General features: G+C 35.1%; 2 protein-coding genes and 1 pseudogene across 5 annotated transcripts; 2 read left to right on the top strand and 1 right to left on the bottom strand.

Annotated features, from left to right (window-relative positions):
- Positions 1-3,969: 3,969 nt before the first annotated feature.
- LOC122317559 (serine/threonine-protein kinase STY46-like) lies at positions 3,970-14,817 on the top strand. 3 transcript variants are annotated; one of them, XM_043134705.1, is made up of 15 exons: positions 3,970-4,656; positions 4,870-4,984; positions 5,369-5,463; positions 6,620-6,674; positions 7,798-7,908; positions 8,382-8,423; positions 9,957-10,132; positions 10,211-10,321; positions 10,954-11,027; positions 11,229-11,323; positions 11,992-12,087; positions 13,385-13,465; positions 13,603-13,656; positions 14,107-14,241; positions 14,370-14,817. In XM_043134705.1, exons 1-15 carry the CDS (start codon positions 4,466-4,468, stop codon positions 14,469-14,471), a joined length of 1,533 nt encoding a protein of 510 aa, XP_042990639.1. In that variant the 5' UTR covers positions 3,970-4,465; the 3' UTR covers positions 14,472-14,817. The 3 variants fall into 3 exon arrangements, with proteins under 3 accessions (XP_042990639.1, XP_042990638.1, XP_042990637.1); XM_043134703.1 differs by having other exon boundaries at positions 3,971-4,656; positions 11,148-11,323; XM_043134704.1 differs by lacking the exon at positions 8,382-8,423 and having other exon boundaries at positions 11,148-11,323.
- Positions 14,804-18,612, top strand: LOC122317558 (mechanosensitive ion channel protein 6-like). Of its 2 annotated transcripts, XM_043134702.1 has the most exons (7): positions 14,804-14,946; positions 15,121-15,600; positions 16,000-16,505; positions 16,733-16,856; positions 17,015-17,308; positions 17,409-17,611; positions 17,998-18,612. In XM_043134702.1, exons 1-7 carry the CDS (start codon positions 14,899-14,901, stop codon positions 18,287-18,289), a joined length of 1,947 nt encoding a protein of 648 aa, XP_042990636.1. In that variant the 5' UTR covers positions 14,804-14,898; the 3' UTR covers positions 18,290-18,612. The 2 variants fall into 2 exon arrangements, with proteins under 2 accessions (XP_042990636.1, XP_042990635.1); XM_043134701.1 differs by having other exon boundaries at positions 15,121-16,505.
- A 143-nt stretch (positions 18,613-18,755) lies between these two features.
- Positions 18,756-20,019, bottom strand: LOC122316355 (annotated as a pseudogene).
- Between the last annotated feature and the right edge of the window lie 1,102 nt (positions 20,020-21,121).

The raw sequence follows: 21,121 nt of genomic DNA, 5'->3' as shown, positions 1-21,121 counted from the left end.
AATATGCCTTTCACATTTTTTGTACTCCAGTGTCCAATATTGACTTTTGCACCTTCAGTTATTTAAAACTTGCAAATGGGGTTTGGTGCAAATCTGACCAATAAAATAAATAAAAAATAATTGTTGTAACTTATTGCTCATCATAAGATCTTAACAGATAGTGCACATTATGAATTTTTAATAGTTTAAGGGCGTGATAGGTCAATATAATAGTTTGAAGTGCAAAATATAAAATGGCTATTTATTAGAGGGTTTAAAATATACATATAATGATCAGTTTGGATGTTAAGATGAGTTGAGATTAGTTGAGTTCTTTATGAATAGTAGTGAGTTGAGGTAATTGAGTGAGTGTTGTGGGGGTCACTTAAAATGAGTTTATATGTTAAGATAAGTTTAGATGTATTTATGAGAAGTTAAAAAAAGTTATGGATCTCGCTTGTAAAAATGTGTTGAATTGAAAAAGATTATAGGTTTTACCTGTAAAGAGATTTTGAGTTAATATAAATTTAATGATTTTAAAATTGAGTATTTAAATATTAAATTCAGTTTAAGTTGCTCTCAAACAAAAATAAAAGGGATACCATCTGAGTAAAAGGTCCGGTTCAGGCCCAACCCAAGTAAAGCAAATTAATGGTCCGACACGTTGAGTTGGCCAAGCTAGATGATTTCGCTTTCAGGGCCAGCTTGAGCTCAATACGTAAATGTATAGTTGCATGGTTTGGAGCCCAATACGTAGATAAGTAGTTGCGTGGTTTTGGGTCCAATCGTATTATTTTGTATATTTTTCTCCCTTGCTATGGCCCAATTGATCAAATACTCAATGCTTCTGCTCGTGGTACCCTGCAACTAGTTCAGAAGCACCCTTGTCTCTTGGTCAATAGTTTGGTTGTGAAAACACCGCCAGAACGCGGGCGTGAAGTAATAGCTTCCCTTTGCAGCCTGCTGGAGTCCAGAAGAATATATATCTGAATCCTCGGCTATTATATAATATGGTCAGGTCCACCACTCTTAACTGAAATTGTCCATGCATGCAATTGCTGTGACCAAAATGGAAAGCCTCAAAGCGTTTTTGGAAGGACTTAAGGTGGTATCATGCATGCGTTTTGGTTGTCTCATCCCTTGTCTGTGAGTAAGTACCTACTTTTGTTGAAAGGGATTTCAAATGAAGCATATTATATCATCGTATTAATTTCCTAGCTTTCGAAACTAATTAAGAATGCAGATATAAACACCAGCTAGAGTTTGTGGAAATAACCGCCTTTACGATTCTCTCGGCAAAGTTTGTTTTATATGTATCATAGAAAAAAAATTATTTATATAATTTTAGAGTATGCAAGTCTTCTTGGCTCTCTCTTTTTTTTTTTTTAAATAAAAAAGATTTAAGGTGTGATTTGGATAGTGAGTTAAGATGAAAGTTAAATAAAATATTGTTAGAATATTATTTTTTAATATTATTATTATTTGGAGATTGGAAAAAGTTGAATTATTTTTTATATTTTGTATAAAAATTTATAATGATTATATGAGATGAGTTGAGATAAGTCTTATATCCAAATCGGGTCTTAAACTTGATTTGGATAGTGAATTGAAATAATATGAGTTGAAATGATTTGTGAATAATAGTACGTAAGATATTTGAGTTGAGATGAGATAAGTTAAAATTATTTGAGTTAAAATATTTTATGAGATTTTAGAAAATGAGAAAAAAAAATTGAATAAAATATTATAAAATTAAAATATTATTATAATATAATTTTTATTTTTAAATTTGAAAAAGTTGAGTTATATTTTGTGTTTTGTTTAAAAATTTGAAAAAATTGTAATAATTATATAATGATTAAACGAAAAATTAGAAACTTTAAATTGAAAAAAGTTTGTGGTATTTGGATAAATGTGATAAAATGAAAGCCTATCCAAACCAAACTTAAATTTAGAATACACGTGATAAAATTTACTTTTTTGAAAATGGGTCATACTTTTTTCAAAAAGACGGTAGGGCTTGTACATATTAAAAATGTATTTATTATTGGGTAGTGTTACCATGCCATTCAACTTTGTCTATTTAGTGTGTTTCAAGTGTAAATTATACGTTTTTTTTCTATTTTTTTAAATATATTTTTTAAACATCTTTAAATATATATATTTTTTAAAATATTAATACACTAATAGTTACTTCTTTAATCATTAAATAAAAATATATATAAAAAGTCAAATTGAGAGAGTAAATTTAAGTGACATAGTATCATTTTTCTTTATTATTGCTGGTAAAGTTGCAAAATGTAAACCCGATTAGCTCCGTGCCACGGGTTTGCCACAAGCTACTTGTTCCCCGATTCATGGCTATATGTGCATATGCTTCATGCTTGTGATGAATCTTGGCAGCACAAGCTACTTGTTCCCCAATTCATGGCTACATATGCATGCTTGTGATAAATCTTGTCAGAACATCCGGCCGTCTTGGTCTGTTTCTGATTCTGCCGACCAAAGAGATTGTTCTTTTTTAGGTATATAATATATTATATTTACATGAGAGACGCTACTTGCAGCTGACCTCTGCAAGTGATTGCTACTATAAAGTTCTTTTTTTTATTCACTATTTTTTATAATTTTAAAATATTTTTAAAAAATAAAAAATATATTAATTTATAAAAAATTACTTATTTAATTATTAAGTTAACAAATAATTTGATGATCAGTCAATTTGGGCGGCAAAATAATATTTTCCTATTTATATGAATATTTGTATTTGACTAATTGTGAACAGTTATTTGTTGGTATCTCCTTGTCTTTTATGTTCTGCAACAGCCCATGGAATCTCAAACACATAAATACTGGCTGGCATACAACTGCTCTAGCTTCCTTCTGCATTTAATGCTTAGTTTATATTTCTCGTAATCTACGCAAGTTAGATTCTGTCTCAATATAAGGAATCTTTTCTTGCATCTACCCGCATAGAAAATACAGAAGCAACCTAGTCCTATATGTATTGATCCATACTCCAATTCATAAAAATAATAAAAAATAAATAAAATTTATTCTTTTAGTGGGTACGAAGAGCAAATGATTGAACTTCCCACGTTGCTAAGGTTTTGTTTGGAGTCAAAAAAACGTTTGATATCATTTTATCATTATAATTTTTTTAAATTTTCATATAAAATATAATAAATAATTTAATTTTTTTAAATTTAAAATAATAATAATATTTTATTCAATTTTTATCTTTTATCTAAAATTATATCATTCTATCTCTAAATTCAAACTAGTTCTAAATTATAAACATAAAAGATATTTGGCATGCTTCAAAGATAATTCAATGATGCAAAACCTCTGCCCGCTGAGATCAGGCTGGCTTACTACTGTGAAGTATTTGAACTTTGAATAAAAAAACAATCATATTTGAAATTAAAGATATTTTTATAAATTATTTTATAAAAAGGTTATTCATTTAAAATAAAACTGCCTAAAAATTTGAGAAAAAGATTATATATGTATAGGGAAATTTGTCAGACTGTATGTGAATAATAAGGTCTCAGTTTTGAAATTTGACTGAATTAATTTTATTTAATTGAGATGAAGTTGAACTGAATAATCACAGTCTTAATTTAATTTAATTTTAAGTTGAGTTTAATATTTAAATATCTAATTTTTAAAATTATTAAACTCATTTATACTCAAAATCTTTTTATATATAGAATCTATAATTTTTTTTAATTTAACATATTTTTATATACAAGACTTATAATATTTTTTAATTTTTTATAAATATATATAAATTTATTTTAATATCTAAATATATATAAATTCATTTTAAATAAATCTTACCAAATTCACTCAATTATTACTGTCATTACAACTAATGACGTAAGGAGATGATGCAATCAACGGATGCTACAAGAATGATGTTTGTATAATTATCGCGGTCCAATGATCTTGTATCGGAAAAGAGTAAAAATGAAACCTAATTTCCTTTGGTTCTCAGAAAAGTTATGTTGATCTCGTTCGATTTATTATTTGTCATTTTACGTCAAAAGTTGGCTTTTTTGTTACCTTTAAACGTATAATAAATCGCCAATGATAAGACATTTTTTGTTTTTATGTTTACGCCAAAGTGAGATGAATAGGAAGAACCGACGACGAGATTGATTGGGAGTCGGAGAGGCGAGAAATGAGAAGTGCGCACTGTGCGCCCGCCACTTGTCGTTAACGTTCTTTATTTAATTCCCAGATTAATTCCGCTTTTCAGAAACAGGGAAGAGGAACAGAGAGGTGTAGAGCAGAAGCCATGGCGCTCTTTCAAAAGCCGTTTATAACTTCTCTCTAGAAAATCCTCTCCATTTTTTCGTTCTCGTTGGGTATAGTTTCGGCTTCACGTGGACTGTGCTTATTCCTCGACGACCGTGGTTCAAGATTCTGAACGGTGGTTCTTGAGTTTTTCATTTTGTGTTTTCGTTTTGGCGGTGTGATCATGGATATTGATACGGAGAGCTGTAGTAGTAGGGCCGTGAATTTTGCACCGACTCACAGTCGGAACCAGAGATTGAAAGTCATTGCGTACGATCAAGTTCTTCATCTACTCAAGGACTTAAACTTAGCAGAGGTCAATCTTCCTGGTTTTGAAGATGAGCTCTGGATGCATTTTCATCGGCTTCCCCCAAGGTACCCCTAAAACCCTAGCCTTACGTTAATTTTTATTTATTTATTTCTTCTTGTTGTTTACTTGCGTTTAATGATCTTTCTTGTCTGTCACAAAGGTATGACGTAATTGTGGCTTTCAACTTTGGCTTAATGGCCCCTTATGGAGCCGATGCTGAAGTTTTTGGAGGGCTTATCATCAATACTTAAGTTTATGGAACCATTTTCTGATTGCAGGTATGCCTTGGATGTGAATGTCGAGAAAGCACAAGATGTTCTTATGCACAAAAGATTACTGCATATGGCACGCGATCCTGCTACAAAACATGCAATCGAAGTTCGTGTCGTGCAGGTAACTTATAAGAGAGACCATATATCCTTGTATCATTTGCAGCGTAAGGATTCCCGGCTTTGTGCATTTTTCTTTGAGTTTCCATTTTCCTGTTACATATATCATCATTTCCATCTATCACAAAAATGGAATTTAAATGCTAGTTTGACTTAGAATCGAGCATATTTCTGGAATTCTTTTGTCTTTAGTGTCTAGTGGTAATTGACGTATTCACCGTTTGAATACTGGAGCTGATTTTGTCACAATTCTGGCTTCTCGAGCTTTTTCGTTGCTCCACTTCAACCAACACAAGCCCACCCCCCCCCCCCCCCCCCCCCCCCCCCCCCCCCCCCCCCCGGTTTTAAACTCATTTTGATTGACCAAATTCTTCTCGAAAATGTGCAGGCTCATTTTGCTAGTGGAAATTGCAGTTATTCATTTTATTCAAACTCTCAAAGAGAAGTGGATCCTCTGTGTTCTGATAATAGCAGGGAAAATGGGTATGGTAAAAATGTCCTTCGATTTCTTTAATTAGGATTGTTAGTTATTGACATCTCGAGTATTCTTTCTCTTACTTTTTCAGTCCTCATCCCCCAACTGCTTTTGGCTAGTCACCTGATGTTCAGCTAACTTTCAAGGCCCGTTTTTCAATACAAATGTTCTCATATATTTTCTTCTCAACAAACTCACAGAACACTTTTCCATTTCAAATTTTTAAATTTTCTGACTTTTTTATCTAATAATTACTTAATCAGAAGAAATTTCTCAATTTTTCAAACAAAACACAAAACAAAATTTTCAAATTTCAAAACAAAAATAATATTAAAAAAATATATTCAAATAATTTTTATTTTATTTTATAATATTTTAACTTTTTTTTCTAAAACTCAATAAAAATCTTAACTCAAACAATTTCACTATTATTCACAAATATATTGAGATATTCTAAACATCCAAACGGAGCCTAAAAGTCAACTACTTGCATGTTCAAGATAGGCATGACTATGCGAATGATAATCCTCTCAGTTCTCAGTAAATAATTTTGATTGGTTTAATCCTGGTTGTGAGATTAGTCTCTGCTTTTCCTTTGCATCATATTTGATGGCCAGTTGTTGAAATTCGATCAACTTGCATACTTGATTCCTCCTTGGATGTTACCATCAAAATCCTGTAAATTTCAATGGTATGATTGGGAATTTCCCCATCTCTTCTCATTTACTTTTTTCCGGAAGAGCCTTCAAGTCTATTGCATCTGATTAGAAATTATTTTGTTTCTTGAAATATCTTCTATGATAAACCTAAAAGGATCCTATCAAACTTAATGCATCCCTGTAAGTGTCACAATCAAGTTGAGCCACGGTTTCATCAAAATATTTATTCTATCCTAGTCTGGAAAATTTATGCATAATCTCATACTGGTTTGTGACTTTGCTTTGAACTGTTACGTATCCTTGGACCATATGTTTCCTTTTGATTATATTTATATAAATATATTCTACAATTTTTCTCCAACCTGTATTCAGTTTCATGTTGCTTTCTTGTGGATTATGAGAATTTCCAAATATTTTTTATGAGAAATAAAAATATATTTGATTTCTGGAAGCGTTATAGATGCTTAGTTAATAAATATTGTAATGCTTTCCAATATATTTGTAGGGCAAGGCATGAGATTACAATTTCAACAAACGACAAGCCCAAAGTTTTCAGTCAGGTAGCTGGATCCCCTCTCTCTCTGCCCCTCTCCATAGTGAGCATGTTGATTTCACATGGCCCAAACCATTCTTGGAATCATCTCCAGAATTGTTATAATTCTTTCTTTTTTGCATCCTTTGGTTAGGAGTGTTTTCATAGTATGTGGTGGATGAATACTCTTTACAAGGCATCTGACTCGACTTCAATTTTCAAGCAAGGAGATAAAATTATGGAAAGAGAATTATATTTGATGCTGCTAATGAACATTATTTTTTACAACCATTAATAATAATGAAATATTAGATCCATATCCTTGCTGGACCTGATCTGAATCACGTGCTGGTGACTCCTAGAACTGTGAGGGTACCTGGCTCTCATCTTCCCATCCATGAGGGGACACCTGTTTGCCCATTCATCATGGGTGCTCTGGAAACATTAGGTTAATGACCAAGGAATAAAAGAGCTAGTCGCTGCTTGAAAAGAAAGAGAAACAATGGCTTTCATCAATGTCACTGCAGTTGACTGTCTGTTTTTCTTTCATCTTGTGATTACTCTATTCTCTCAACCATCCACTCCTTCCAAGGTCTGATTGATTTATTGACATTGCATAGTTCTTTTTAGCTCTCTATCATAATTCTGAACACTATAGAGGCATCTCTGTGCTTCAGCCATCATGTTCTTGTTTTATGATCCTTCATTTTCTCTTTAGTCTTCAGTCAGCAATCCTGGGGATTAGTTACCACCAGCCATTGGTAGTATTGTTGGACTTCTGTCTGTATATGGATTAGTCATGATTCTATTCACAACAATTGAACTTTAAAAGTCAACTTATACATATTATAGGGATCTCACTTTAATATGTTATTCCTAAGTAACAGATATATCTACTACTCTGTTCCCTTACCCTTGTTTTATGCATATCTTTGTCACCACCAAAGCAAGTTCTTTGTAATTCACATGCCTAAAGATAGATTGCATCAGATCAGGCTCAAGATGTGATGGTGGATAAAATAGTTTATTTCATACTATGTATGGAACTTCCAAAAGTTACTTACTAGTAAGATATTCTATCTGTGACTATATTATCTGTATTAAGCAAATGTGTTTTTAGTTTCTATTTGAACTTTTAATGCTGCATTCAGTTGACTTCTTTAATGTCTGAGATTGGGCTGAACATTCGAGAAGCGCATGCTTTTTCCACTGATGATGGATTCTCGTTGGACTATTTTCTTGTTGATGGTTGGGCACTTGAGGTATCTATATATTTTTTTCTCAGATTTTTTCATTATAGTATATGATTCATCAATTGATTACTAGTCCCTGGGAAGAATATTTTTTTTATCATTCGATCAATTTAAATATTCATTGCTTTATACAGTTGATTGAATGTATATTTCATTTACTGTCATTTTTCAGTCTTGTTGGATTGTGATTATCATGCAATCAATCCTAATATTCATTGCTTTATTCAGCTAAATTTAAATGGCTGTCATTTGCCGGTCTTAATGGATTATGATTATTGTGCAATCAATTTGGATATTCATTGCTTTTGATTGAACTTAAATATCATGTGTTGTCATTTATCAGTCTCAATGGATTTGTATTGAGCTTTCAACTTGGCTTTCTTAAATTATTGAATAAACCATATTTGCGTTGTGTATTACTTTGCCTCATCTGTAATTTTTTGTGAATGGATCAACTGATCTGCGTATTCTATAATTTATAGGAGACTGAGAAGCTTAGAAATACACTTGTCAAGAGAATTGAGGTATCCCCTCTACCTCCCCTCACCCCTCCCACCAATTTATGTTATTGTTTAACAAGGTAAAAGCAAATATACTTTTGTTAAAACAAAATCATGGATAAGATTATTTTGCCAGAAGGTGGTCACTTTGTCCGATCCTAGTTGGAGTGTTTATAGGGAATGATTTTTTTATTGGTAAATCATCCTGCATGCATTGCAAATTATAGGTGCCCCAAATTATCAATTGTCCATGTACCGACCTTTTTTAGCCTTTCTCATGTTTTGCCAAATGATTGTGAGATCCTTACATTAAAGCAGGAAAGAATTGCATTTCCCAAACACTTAGTTTGATTACTTTCGGTTACTTAAGGCCTGAATTTTAATTTCTGAAGAAGTCGAGTCCTTTAACGACAATAAATAGAACTGGTATGAAATTAGTCTTCCTCATGGCCGCCGCTGCTGTTCAATGAAAAACTTCAGTATTGCTGCTATTAACTTAAGTTTGATCAATGATCCAAAGACGGAAATTCCTGATACCCTTGTTATAGTTGCCTTAATAAGTTCTCTTATTAATTCGGGATGAACTTTTACATGAAATGACACCAGAGGCCAAAAAAATCAATTAATTTAAAATTAGCATTTTTTTCTGTTGAATTAAATAACTGTGAAATTTATGGCCTATGATGATAGAGTAGACTTCTTGATCTCTAAGTATCCTGCTTCTGCGAATAGTTTATGTTGTTCTGATGTCAGTCCTTAAGTGATGTTTGGGATAGGTGATAATGGGACCTAGAGTTTTCTTGGAAAGTGGAAAATGGTAAACACGTATATAGTTGTGAGGTCTTAATATTTCGATACAAAATAGTACAAATTTATTTATTTATTTTTTATCAGTAGAATAATACAAATTTTATAGATCCATATTTCAGAAAAAGTTATAAAATTTATAATTGAGAAGATGGAGCGATTAAAAAGATGAGTGGGTGCAATTATTAGTGGCTAATCAATTAAATAAATGAAAATTATCTGAGAAGGGTTGATAAACCATGAATCATGTGAAAATGATAAATAACAATTTGATTATTCTATGCAATCCAATAGGGCTTGGTTTTACTATGTACCAGTAGAAATTGTAGAATCCTTGAAGAAGGGTTTTTGGGCACAGTCCTCTATGCATTTCACATGTTCTTTCCAGTTACTGGTTAAAACTAGCATTGAGTAATTATTAAACTCATCTATGGCAGGACCACAAAATAAAACAATTTGCATTATGAAAGGGTAAACAATAAAGCTTTGTTTTAAATCTGGCTAGGATTATAAGCTCCAATCTGTACCGTCCTGTTTTTCTGTTGTCCTACTCTACTTTTCTTTGGTGATGTCTTAAAAGTAGCAGCCTTCATTATATGGGGATTCCTTACATGTCCCAATCTTTTATTAACTTTTTATATCATACTAAATTTCTAATTTATGCAAACTAAGTGATGCTATAAGTTATGAACTTGCATGCATTTTCCGCATACCACATCTAATTAGATCTGATATCTTGGAGTCACTCAGAAGCAACCTTTGATGAAATTTCCTTGTGTTCCCGCTGCTGAGGAGCAAGAGCAAACTGGGATCAAGTTTATCTCTAATTATGTGAATATGTCCACTGATGGAATTAACGATTGGGAAATAGATACAAGCAAGTTGCAATATGAAACGAAAATTGCATCTGTATCATTTTGCGATTTGTGAGTATTTTCATCCTTTATGGCCACGATCTGTTTGTTTATGAGTGTTTGTTGACAAGTATGATTGGTTACGTGCAGGTATAAAGGTACTTTTTGTGATCAAGATGTAGCAATTAAAGTTCTGAGGGCCGAGCACACAAATACTAATAATATCATGAAGGAATTTACTCAAGAAGTCCATATTATGAGGTTTGTCATGTCAAAACATGGAACTTCTATGCGAACTGCTTTCACTATTACCTTCCTTTTGTTCTTTTCCTCTCTCTCTCTCTCTCTCACACACGCTCGCGTGCGCGCACACAAAACACAAAATTTATATTTTGTCTTTATATCAGAAAGGCGATTCTTGAATTGGGTTCATTTGCTGCTATAATGAACCCATTTCTTGTTTCAATAAAATTTTATTTTAATTATAAAAAAATGAACTCATTTGAGAGAGAGAGAGAGAGAGAGAGAGAGAGAGAGAGAGAGAGAGAGAGAGAGGTTCATATGTTCATTAGCTAGTAATGCATCAATTGATGTTATTCAAAATCTTCTCCTTATCATCATTTAGTTTTGCTAGAACTGCATGATGAGACACATGTTTATCAAGGGGAAAAAAGAAATGTATGATGAGACTGAATTTCTCAGTAATTTTTATGGTATTTAGTTTCGTTCATGGGTAATATAATTCCAACTTGTTAGAAAACTGAGCAGGTGATTATGGTATGCCTTTATATTTTATGACTGCATTTTGGTGGATCTCTATGAAAAAAAAGGCCGTTATCCCTAGCCTATGTACTTTTCTTTTTCTCTTCCAACTCTTCTTTTGAAACTTGCAGGGATATTAGGCACAATAATGTTATTCAATTCATCGGGGCATGCCTGAGAACCCCAAACCCCTGTCTTGTCATGGGTAATTTTTTTTTTGTGGGATATACTCTAATTTACATTCATTAGCTATCTGATTATGAGTATATGATTGGTAATTTTTTTATTGGAATTTTCCTTTGTTATTTCTTTCATTCTTTCTCAGAGTACATGTCTGGTGGAAGCATGCATGACTTTCTGCATAAACAAAAGCTTGTTTTGACACTTCCACACTTAATCAATGTAGCAATTGGTGCTTCCGAGGGAATGAAATTCTTGCATCAAAATAATATAATACATCGGGACCTGAAAGCTGCCAATCTTTTGATGGATGGAAATGGAGTAAGTGGCTTACATTTTGTGTTATTAGCTTTTTAAATCTATAGGTTTTTTGTGTGGCTATTGCACCCTTATCTTCCCTAGAGTTCCACATGATCATGGCTTACTTCTTGATCACTGTTTTGGTCTTGAAACATTATTGAATAGCAGCCTTCTGGTTCATAACCATCATAGCTGATGATGGGTTGGTGATGTCGTAGTTAAAAATTGTGTAAAATGGATGCTCTAAGATTGATTGACTTTTTTGTTAAATTAAAAGACAACTACATCCACTTTATGTTTTCTATAAGTGACAACTATATCCACTTTTGAACTGAAAGCTACAGATTTAATTATGAGTTGCTTGCTGATTGATGGCTAGTTACCTGTGATTGGGAATTATTGCTCCTTGTCTTAAAATCTTGACTAGTGGCCCCTAAATTTTGTGGCACTTAATTGCAGGTATAATGTTGGGATGTCCATAGAATTATTTTCGTTTTTATGCGGACTTTAATAAGGCAGAGTTCTGCTTACAGCCATTTATTAGGTCTCAATAAAAAACTGATAAATAAGAAGAAATACTGATTGCCATAAGATTTTTTTTCAGCCCACATTTATTTTATGGCTGTGAACGTGGCTCTAAGACTGGTCCAAATTTCCATCTAATAAATTTCCAAAAACTCCTCTATCAGGTTGTCAAGGTTGCTGATTTTGGTGTTGCCAGAACGCAAGCTCAATCTGGTGACATGACTGCAGAAACTGGAACATATCGTTGGATGGCTCCAGAGGTCTGTTTCTGTAGATATGTTTTTTTATTTTTTGATAAGTAAGAGAAAAATATTATTGATCAAAAAATAGGCATAGCCCGTGTACACAAGAAGTATACATAAGACACCTAGGTACGTTCTATGAGCAATTCTGTAGATATGTACTGATGGCTTTTTAACCTTTTTACCTGATTGCAAGTTTTGAAAAGCATATGAGATTTCTAACCTGGCATATGTCTAGCTTTTGTACCCTAGAATTGAGTTTCAATGTGTAAAGCACTCTTTTCTTTCTGTAGTTTTTGTAAGACAAGTAGGAACATGGTATGCAGGATATAGTCTGTGAAAATGTTCCAAACAATGTACTAAGAACATTTAGGGAAGTTTGTTTGGGATGGCTCCTGAGCTCTTATACCATAGATACGTTTTGATGGCTGTTTACCTTTTTACTTCATAGCAAGTTGATAAAAGAATATTAAATTTCTAGCCTGACATAAACTTCTAGTTCTTATACCGTGGAAATGACTTTCAAATTTTCAATACATAAATCACCCTTTCTTCTTTGTGCAATTTTAGTAATACAGGTAGGGATCTGGTATGCCGGATAATATCACCTTATGAGTTCATAAAAATGTGCCAAGATTGTGAAACAGAAGAAAGAAAAGAAAGAAATATAGTGTGAAAATGTTTGATACTTCTAGCATAGAAATAAGGATGCACCAAGGTGGGCACGGGCATGGTTTTAGAAACTGGACCATTGGGAAAAACTGACAAGTGAGAGGTTCAAGGTTTAATAAGACTGGCATTGGACTTTGACATCCGAAGTAACTTAACAAATAATTTACTAAAAAATTAATTTATACTTCTTGAAAAAGTCTGCTAAGAAATAGATGAAAGGAATAAACAATTTTTTACTAAAATTTGATAACCTATATAAGAAAACAACAAAGCATAGACAATAAATTTACAGCTCACTGAGTTGAAGAGTTGGACTTTTGGGTTGATGGTTTTGGCCAACTTTCTGTTGGGTGCATTTAAGGTATAGACCAGACTAGCATAAGTATCAGTCCTATCAATTATGTAAAAACGTGAACATATGAGAGATGAGCGCCTGTCAACAAGAGACGGATTGATAGAATAGAATATAAAATGGGATGTAGTTTCTTTCAGCGTTAGATCAGTGATAGATTTTTTAACTCCTGAAAGCCAATAGAATTTGTTCAGTGCTTTCGTTATTATTTTGCACGGTTTGGTTGATGATTATGTTCGTTGGCTGCTCCCCTAGCCTTCTGACATTTTTGTGGGTGTTTTTACATGGAAGCTTATTGAACACAAACCATATGATCACAAAGTTGATGTATTCAGCTTTGGAGTTCTACTATGGGAGCTGCTTACAGGGAAGGTAATCGGCTTCTTTTTTGAGGGGGCAAAGTAACAATAGCTCTCTTATGATAATTGTTCGCTATATCTCTACTTCTATGCATTTATGGTTGTACAGACTTCATATCAATCATCTCTGTTTTCTGACTGAAATGCCAGCTTCCGTATGAGCACCTAACCCCGGTACAAGCAGCAGTTGGTGTAGTTCAGAAGGTATTGCTCCAGTAAACGTTGACATTGTATATAAAAAACGTTGTTAATCTTCTTTGTTTGCCGATCACAGCTTTCATTCGTTTGCTTTTCTGGTTTTGAGAAAATTTTAGTTTACGCCCCTTTTCACCGACCACAAATAATATAGCTACTAGCCCCTAGGCCTTTGACCATTGTAAGGGTACACAAGTACCTAATCTCCATGGCTGCAAAGAAGGTTTCTGGTTCATATTTCATTCTCAAGAATGTGCGTGCCTGGAAAATCACTTGAACTAAGGCTTATAACCTGTTGGTGTAACTTGTCTGTATAGATTAGTGTATTACTTGACTAACTGTGCAAGTGACAAATGAGGTTAGCCGGGCATTGCTAAATAATTGTAATTATTATGAACAGTATAAGCTCTAAGCATGGAATGATTTCTATTAATAGATATTTGGTGACATGAAATTCAGGGTCTGAGGCCTACAATTCCAAGTCAAACTTACCCAAAGCTTGTGGAATTGCTTGAGAGATGCTGGCAGCAAGATCCATCCTTAAGACCAGAATTCTCAGAAATTGTAGAAATTTTGCAGCAAATGGCCAAGAGGGTAAGAAACCTTCTTTTATCCTTCTTCAACTAGATTTTTTTTTTTTTTTTAATAATTTTTATAACTTTTATGAATTATGATATTGGAACAGATGATTATAACTTTTATGAATTATGATATTGGAACAGATCATGAAGGACGAGAGGATGCACCGGCAGAAGGGGAAATCTTCTAGAAGTGTATCTACTTATGGGAAGAGTAGCCATCAAAGCGGCGAGAAGGATGTTTGAAAGACATTAATGATCTCGTTTCGCGGGGCTTTTTTTTTTTTGTACTTGCTTTCTTTTGTACTCTTGTTCTGTAAATCTGGATTAATCACTAGATAAACTGTGATCAATTAGATAAGTTTAGTGATAACCCTTGAGGGAAATGTTTCTCAGACGTTCTCTTCCAAGAAACAGAAAATGTAAATACTAGAACAGCTCAAATATCTGGGAAATCCATACTTGGGTTATTCATGACATGTATTTGACAACAGTTTCTGGAAGAATATCTGTAAAATACAATTAAACCACAGCGTTTATAATTTACTGACTAAATACAAATCACCCGATGACAGCAAATTAAAGTGGATTACTGCAGAGGATTCACTGGTACTATCACTAGTAGGCATGTAGCGGCCACCGTTATCAGCATCTATTGTCTGTGTACCCATGCATGCACAGCCCTTCCACGGTTGAGATTCTTCGCTATAAGTGCGTCTTGGTGAGCATGTCTTCTTCTCCTTCCTCTTTTTCGAACTCTACTTTATACGGGAATTATACCCCGCGTGAAGTTGCTCTTAATGCTTTTGAGAACTGCATCAAATTCTCTACAAGGGGCTTCTCAGAGAGTGCTTTAAACCAACCTTTTCATCTACTAAAGAACAGCTTCATGCAGCACTACGACCAGGAGGAACGGCAAGCTCTGTTGCATCATTACCAAAACCACGGTCGAATGGCCAAAAGAGAAGAAGTAGTAGTCACGTTTGATGATGTTATTGGTTGTAGCAATGAACCCGTTGATGTAAGCAAGAATGGTAGGGGAAGTCTAAGCAAAAACTCTCAAGGTTCCCCGGAGATGCTTGTATCTCCAAGAAGTGAATCGGTAGGAGGAAAAAATAAAGATTTCTCGGTTGAGGAAGAGGTTCTGAGGTGTAGTTCAAATGCTGCATTTCGGCGAGATCCATGGAGGTACGTGCTAAGCAGGAAGTCTAGGCTGATAGACCCGCCAGAGGACCCATGCCAGGGTTCAGAAAGAGGCGTTAACTCTGAACGAGTGCTCAGAAAAGATGAGGATTATGAGGATGATGATATTGAAGACATCCCACAAGAATATAAGAAGAGTCTGAAATTCAGCACACTTACATCGCTTCAATTGGTGAGTCTTATTTTAATCATTTCTGCCTTGGTGTGTAGCATTTGGATTCCTTTTCTGAAGAGGCTAAAATTGGGGGATCTTCCATTATGGAAGTGGGAAATACTAGTTTTAGCATTAATATCCGGGCGTTTAGTTTCGGGTTGGGGAATTCGGGTGGTCGTGTTTCTTATAGAAAACAGTTTTCTTTTGCAAAACCGGGTTTTGTACTTTGTTTATGGGCTAAGGGGATCTGTTCAGAATACCCTCTGGTTGGGTGTGGTTTTGCTAGTATGGCATGGTATTTTCGATGACAAGGTTGAGCAGGAGACCAAAAGCAAAATTTTGCCTCAAGTAGATAATGTTCTTGTTTGTTTTCTTGTTGGTACCCTTGTATGGCTTCTGAAAACTCTGCTAGTCAAGGTCCTGGCTTCAACCTTTCATGTAAACACATTCTTTGAACGAATACGCGAGGCTTTGTTCAAGCAGTTTGTGATCGAAACGCTTTCTACTCCCCCATCATTTAGAGGACATAACACACGAGAGGAAGCTATGGCTGAGGTTCAACAGTTGAAGAAAGATGGGGTTACTGAGCTTTGGGCAACTTTGCTTCCCAGGGTTGGAAGAAGTGGTGAACTGCAAAATGGTCCCACAGTTGGGAAGAAGCATCCATTTTCAAGCTTTAGTTCTAAAAGGCGAGATGAGGAGGTTGCAGTTGACCGCCTGCACAAGCTAAATCAGAAGACCATATCAGCTTGGAATATGGGGAAAATGATTGATATTATTAGGCATGGGGCTCTATCAACTCTTGATGAGCAAATACGAAGTTCAAATATTGAGGATGAAGCTTTGTTGCAGATTACAAGTGAATGTAAGGCAAAAGAGGCAGCCAAAAGGATATTTCAGAATGTGGTAAAGCCAGGATCTCGGTAAGTTCTTATTTTCGCTCTCTCTTATCCTCTCTTTTCCTTTGATTGAATAATAATAATAGGCTCTAGAATATGGGAGGTTCCAGGTAGAAAGAGGGAAATTAACCTTCCCTTTCTTTCTTCGAATGAGGTTGGAAGCAGTCGTCATATTTTGTCTTCCACACATATCCCTAATATATTATTATATTATATTATTGTATTATTAAGTAATGTAAATCTCTCCAAAGGAACATTTACCTCGAGGACCTGATGCGCTTCATGAGCCAAGATAAAGCTTTGGAAACAATGCGTTTGTTTGGAGTAGCTGCTGGGAAAAATGGAATAAGCAAGTCATCCCTTAAAAGCTGGATGGTATGACTATTTTCCCCTTGCATATCTTGGCCATTGGCTATGGATTCTCAATTATAAGCTACCTCATCTCCTAGTGAGGAAAGAATCCAATTCCTGTGCTGATTAATTAATTTTTCATGAACCACCTTGAAGTATAGAATGCTTCATTTTTGTTTTAGGTTATTGCATTTAGAGAAAGAAGAGCGCTTGCATTGTCTCTCGATGATACAAAAACAGCTGTGGACGAACTCCGTAACATGTTGAATGTTCTTGTGGCTATCATCATACTGATAATATGGTTTATAATACTTGGAGTGCCAATTACTCACTTCCTCGTCTTCATGAGCTCACAGCTTCTTTTGGTGGGGTTTATTTTCGGGAACACCTGCAAAACAGTATTTGAAGCAATAGTCTTCTTATTTATGATGCACCCATTTGATGTTGGAGATCGTTGTGAAGTGGATGGAGTCCAGGTAAGAAGTGAATATTAATAACATTTTGTTATACACAGATAAACATGATACCCGATCTTTCATTAAATTCTCAACTATATATGTTTCTTTTGGGTCTCAGATGATAGTTGATGAAATGAACATACTAACAACAGTTTTTCTGAGAAAGGATCACCAAAAGATCATATACCCGAACAGTATTCTAGCTACCAAGCCCATTGGTAACTACCAACGCAGTCCCCACATGGTAGACGCTATTGATTTCTGTATCCATGTCTCCACCCCATTGGATAAAGTTTCCACCATGAAAGAAAGAATAACAAGGTATGAAGCTGCATCAATATTCCCTTTTTTTTTTTCTTATAGTATTGATTTGCATTCTTCTTTAGTACACCTTAATTCCAGAGATTTAGAATATTAAAAATATATGGAATGAACTCATTTATGTTATAATCGGTGGAAACATAACCACTCTTGAGTAAGGCAGTCCTTCACTTTGCTCTTGCGATGAGAATGGCTGAACCACAGAGATTCTGCTTTTTTCTTTTTGAAGAAAACTTTGTGAATTCCAACAAGTTTCTTTCCCCAAACCGGCTTATTGCATACACTGCCATAGATATGTTGTTTTGTTGGATCGTTTGTTTTACCAAAAAGGGAAACATTTTCCAAGTATGTTGTTGAATGGGCATTGTGGGTGCTGAAAACTGCAGGTATATTGAGAGCAAGAATGAGCATTGGCACCCAGCTCCAATGGTGATAATGAGGGAGGTTATAGATATGAACAAACTGATGATGACAGTGTGGGCTACACACCAAATGAACTTCCAGGAAATGGGGGAGAGATGGAGCAGGAGAGCCCTTCTAATTGAAGAGATGGTCAAAGTGTTCAGGGAGGTCGACATTGAATACCGCATGCTGCCTCTTGACGTGAATATCCGAAACATGCCACCTCTTATATCCGACAGGCTTCCTTCAAACTGGACAACTTGTGCAAGCCGATAGTGTAACACACCTAATAGTAGGTGTTTGGATGAATAGAAAATGTAGGAAAGTGCAAGAAAATTGGCCAGATTTGAGGTTGACCTTACTTACTAGAGAAGAAGAGAGAAATTGAAAAATATGTTGTAATAAACTTCTAGATGATCAACCCTAGAGCCTTTGGCTCATAGATAAGCAGATGACCCCTACATGGGCCCTAGTTACACAACTAATTACATAAAAAGAAAATAAAACTGAGTCATAATATAGTCTAAATAAGATGTTGAATCAAAATAAAGGAATTTGCTAATGAAATTATCTGGCCCATGGCCGATGTATTTTGTTCATGGAATGTGACAAACCATCTCCCATCGAAGCACCTTGCCCACAATGTGCGGGTATCCTTGCCCACAATTTTCCCACTACCAACGTAAAAAATGAGGAATCTTCTTTGTACCAGCAGCCACTCTATGTTTCATAATAACAACACCATCAAGGGGTGTTGCTACATACACCAAAATCTTCTTGAGAATACAATCACAAATGATGCATGTTCAACCAATACCTCCCTTAAACTCTGAGCCGATTGGATAAAATGGTAGCTCAACATTGTATTCTTCACTACCAAATGCCATCCATTGAAACATTTTGATTTGTGCAGATTGTTTCGCAGGATTAAATTGTTCACTTTGGCCAAGTTTCATTCCATTGGTGAAATTTGAAAGTTCATCCAAAGACTCTAAAGCTGTCACCACCAAACTCATTTTTGGCCTTCTTGTAGCTGAATAACGCTCACAAGCTACAGTTGCCTTAATCATCCAAAACATTTCATTTATAACATTGTTCTTTTCTAGCCTTGGATCCACCAACCCTTCAAAGTCATCATCTTCAAGTGCTTGAGAAAGCAATGGGCGGGTCCATTCAACAAGGCTCTCCTCACCCAAAGGCTAAGAGGTATCCACTGGCTTAGCTCCAAAAGCACGACCTGAAAGGAATAAACACCAGACTTTTCAGTCAATTTGCCACTTGTTGCGTATTCTGGAGCCATGTATCCAAAAGTTCCCATGACATGGGTGGTTATATGTGTGTCACATCAAGAGCTAATTTGGTAAGCCCAAAGTCTGAAACCCAAGCTTCAAAGTTGTTATCTAGACGAATATTTGATAAGTTGATATTCCTGTGAATAATTCCATGAGCTGTACCAACAACAACCTTAACATGCGTTGCCCATTCCAGAGTTGGCCTGCCTTCATCATGAAGATGGAAATAAAGGGTATCATTAGGAACATATAGATAAGCAGCCTTCAATTCTTAGAAATGCATCAACCAACTAATGAAACCAATTGATGCTAGTGTCTATGACTAATAATCTTAACTTGAACTTTAAATTCTCACTCACCATGTCCTCTAATTTTTAGCGGCTTTACTGCAACCTCAAAATTGCACAATGTGCAGAACCAAGCATCGTCATCGATTCCCTCAAGTACTTTTCCACTTCCTCTGTCAAAGGGCCAATGAGTAGTTGTTATTATAAAGACCCATCTTTGAAGGGAAGACCCAACAGTCTCATCCTTTTGTCGAGTCAGAGTATGAAGACACCAAACACCCAAAGATCAAAACCACAAATCCCTAATTGAAATTTTCAATAACAACCGAGGGGAAATTTCTGCCCTTTTCTTGTGAGGCACCAAGAGCCTGTTGGCAACAAGGAGAAAGCTTATGATAGAACCAGATTCTCCATATAGCCTTCCCATAGCTTGCAGAGAACCTTTAACTTCACTTGGAGTTGCCCCCTATATAACCTTATGTGTTTGATTCTTTGTGGACATGTACTAGTAACTGTTATGCCCAGAGCCGCCCAAAAATCAAACACAAAATAGATAGAAACAGTATTTAAGTGGTTCGGCAATTTGCCTACGTCCACTAGAGTGGAAACTTGCTATTCAATGTGTTTGTACAAGATTACAAACATTCTCTCAAAATAACTCTCTATCTCTCAAATAGCATTATAATCTCACACTTAGAACTCCTCTATTTGATGATATTTGCTTCAGCTATCCTCTCCTATTTATAGGAGAGGTTGAGCTCCTCCCTCCACAAAACATAACGTAGTGGAGGGACACTTACCATAGCTGGAGATGCTAAATGCTTTCCAATGCACATGGGTGGACCTCAACACATGGGTGGACCTCAACAATCACCCCTTCCACCCAAGTGTGCCATACTAGGATACTACATGTTGCATCCTTCCAATGATTGCTCCCCCTCATCGAAATGTTCGTTTGTTTTTTTTTTTTTACACCATGAAAGATTTCTGCTATCAAATGAGCCCTAAGGCGCCAATGCACCCGTAGGTGCTTAGTAGTGTGAGATATTAATCAAGTCCAAGCAGTGTTGGAACTTGATCCTAGTGACGACTTTTGTCAACATATTTGCGGGATTATTTTTAGTGCCAATCTTCTGAAGTAGAATGTCTCATTCTTCCAATATCTTACGTACGAAGTGGAAACAGATATCTATATGTTTTGTTCGAGAGTGATACACTTAATTCTTGACCAAATGAATTACACTTTGACTGTCACAGTAAATGGTAACCTCTTGCTGCTTAAAACCCAAATATATTACTAATCCATGCAACCAAATGACTTTTTTCACGACTTCTATTACATCCATGTATTCAGTCTCAGTGGATGATAGTGCAATTGTAGACTGCAAAGTTGATCGCCAACTAACTGGTCCTCCAGTCATAGTGAACACATATCCAATTGTCGATCGGCGTTTGTCAAGATCACCTACATAGTTTGAATCAATATATCCAGTTACTAAACTATCTTCACTCTTCTCAAACTTCAAACC

This window comes from Carya illinoinensis, chromosome 7, assembly GCF_018687715.1.
Source record: "Carya illinoinensis cultivar Pawnee chromosome 7, C.illinoinensisPawnee_v1, whole genome shotgun sequence".
Taxonomy (NCBI): domain Eukaryota; kingdom Viridiplantae; phylum Streptophyta; class Magnoliopsida; order Fagales; family Juglandaceae; genus Carya; species Carya illinoinensis.
Note: the sequence above shows the minus strand (reverse complement) of the source record. Positions and strands in the feature narration are given on the sequence as shown.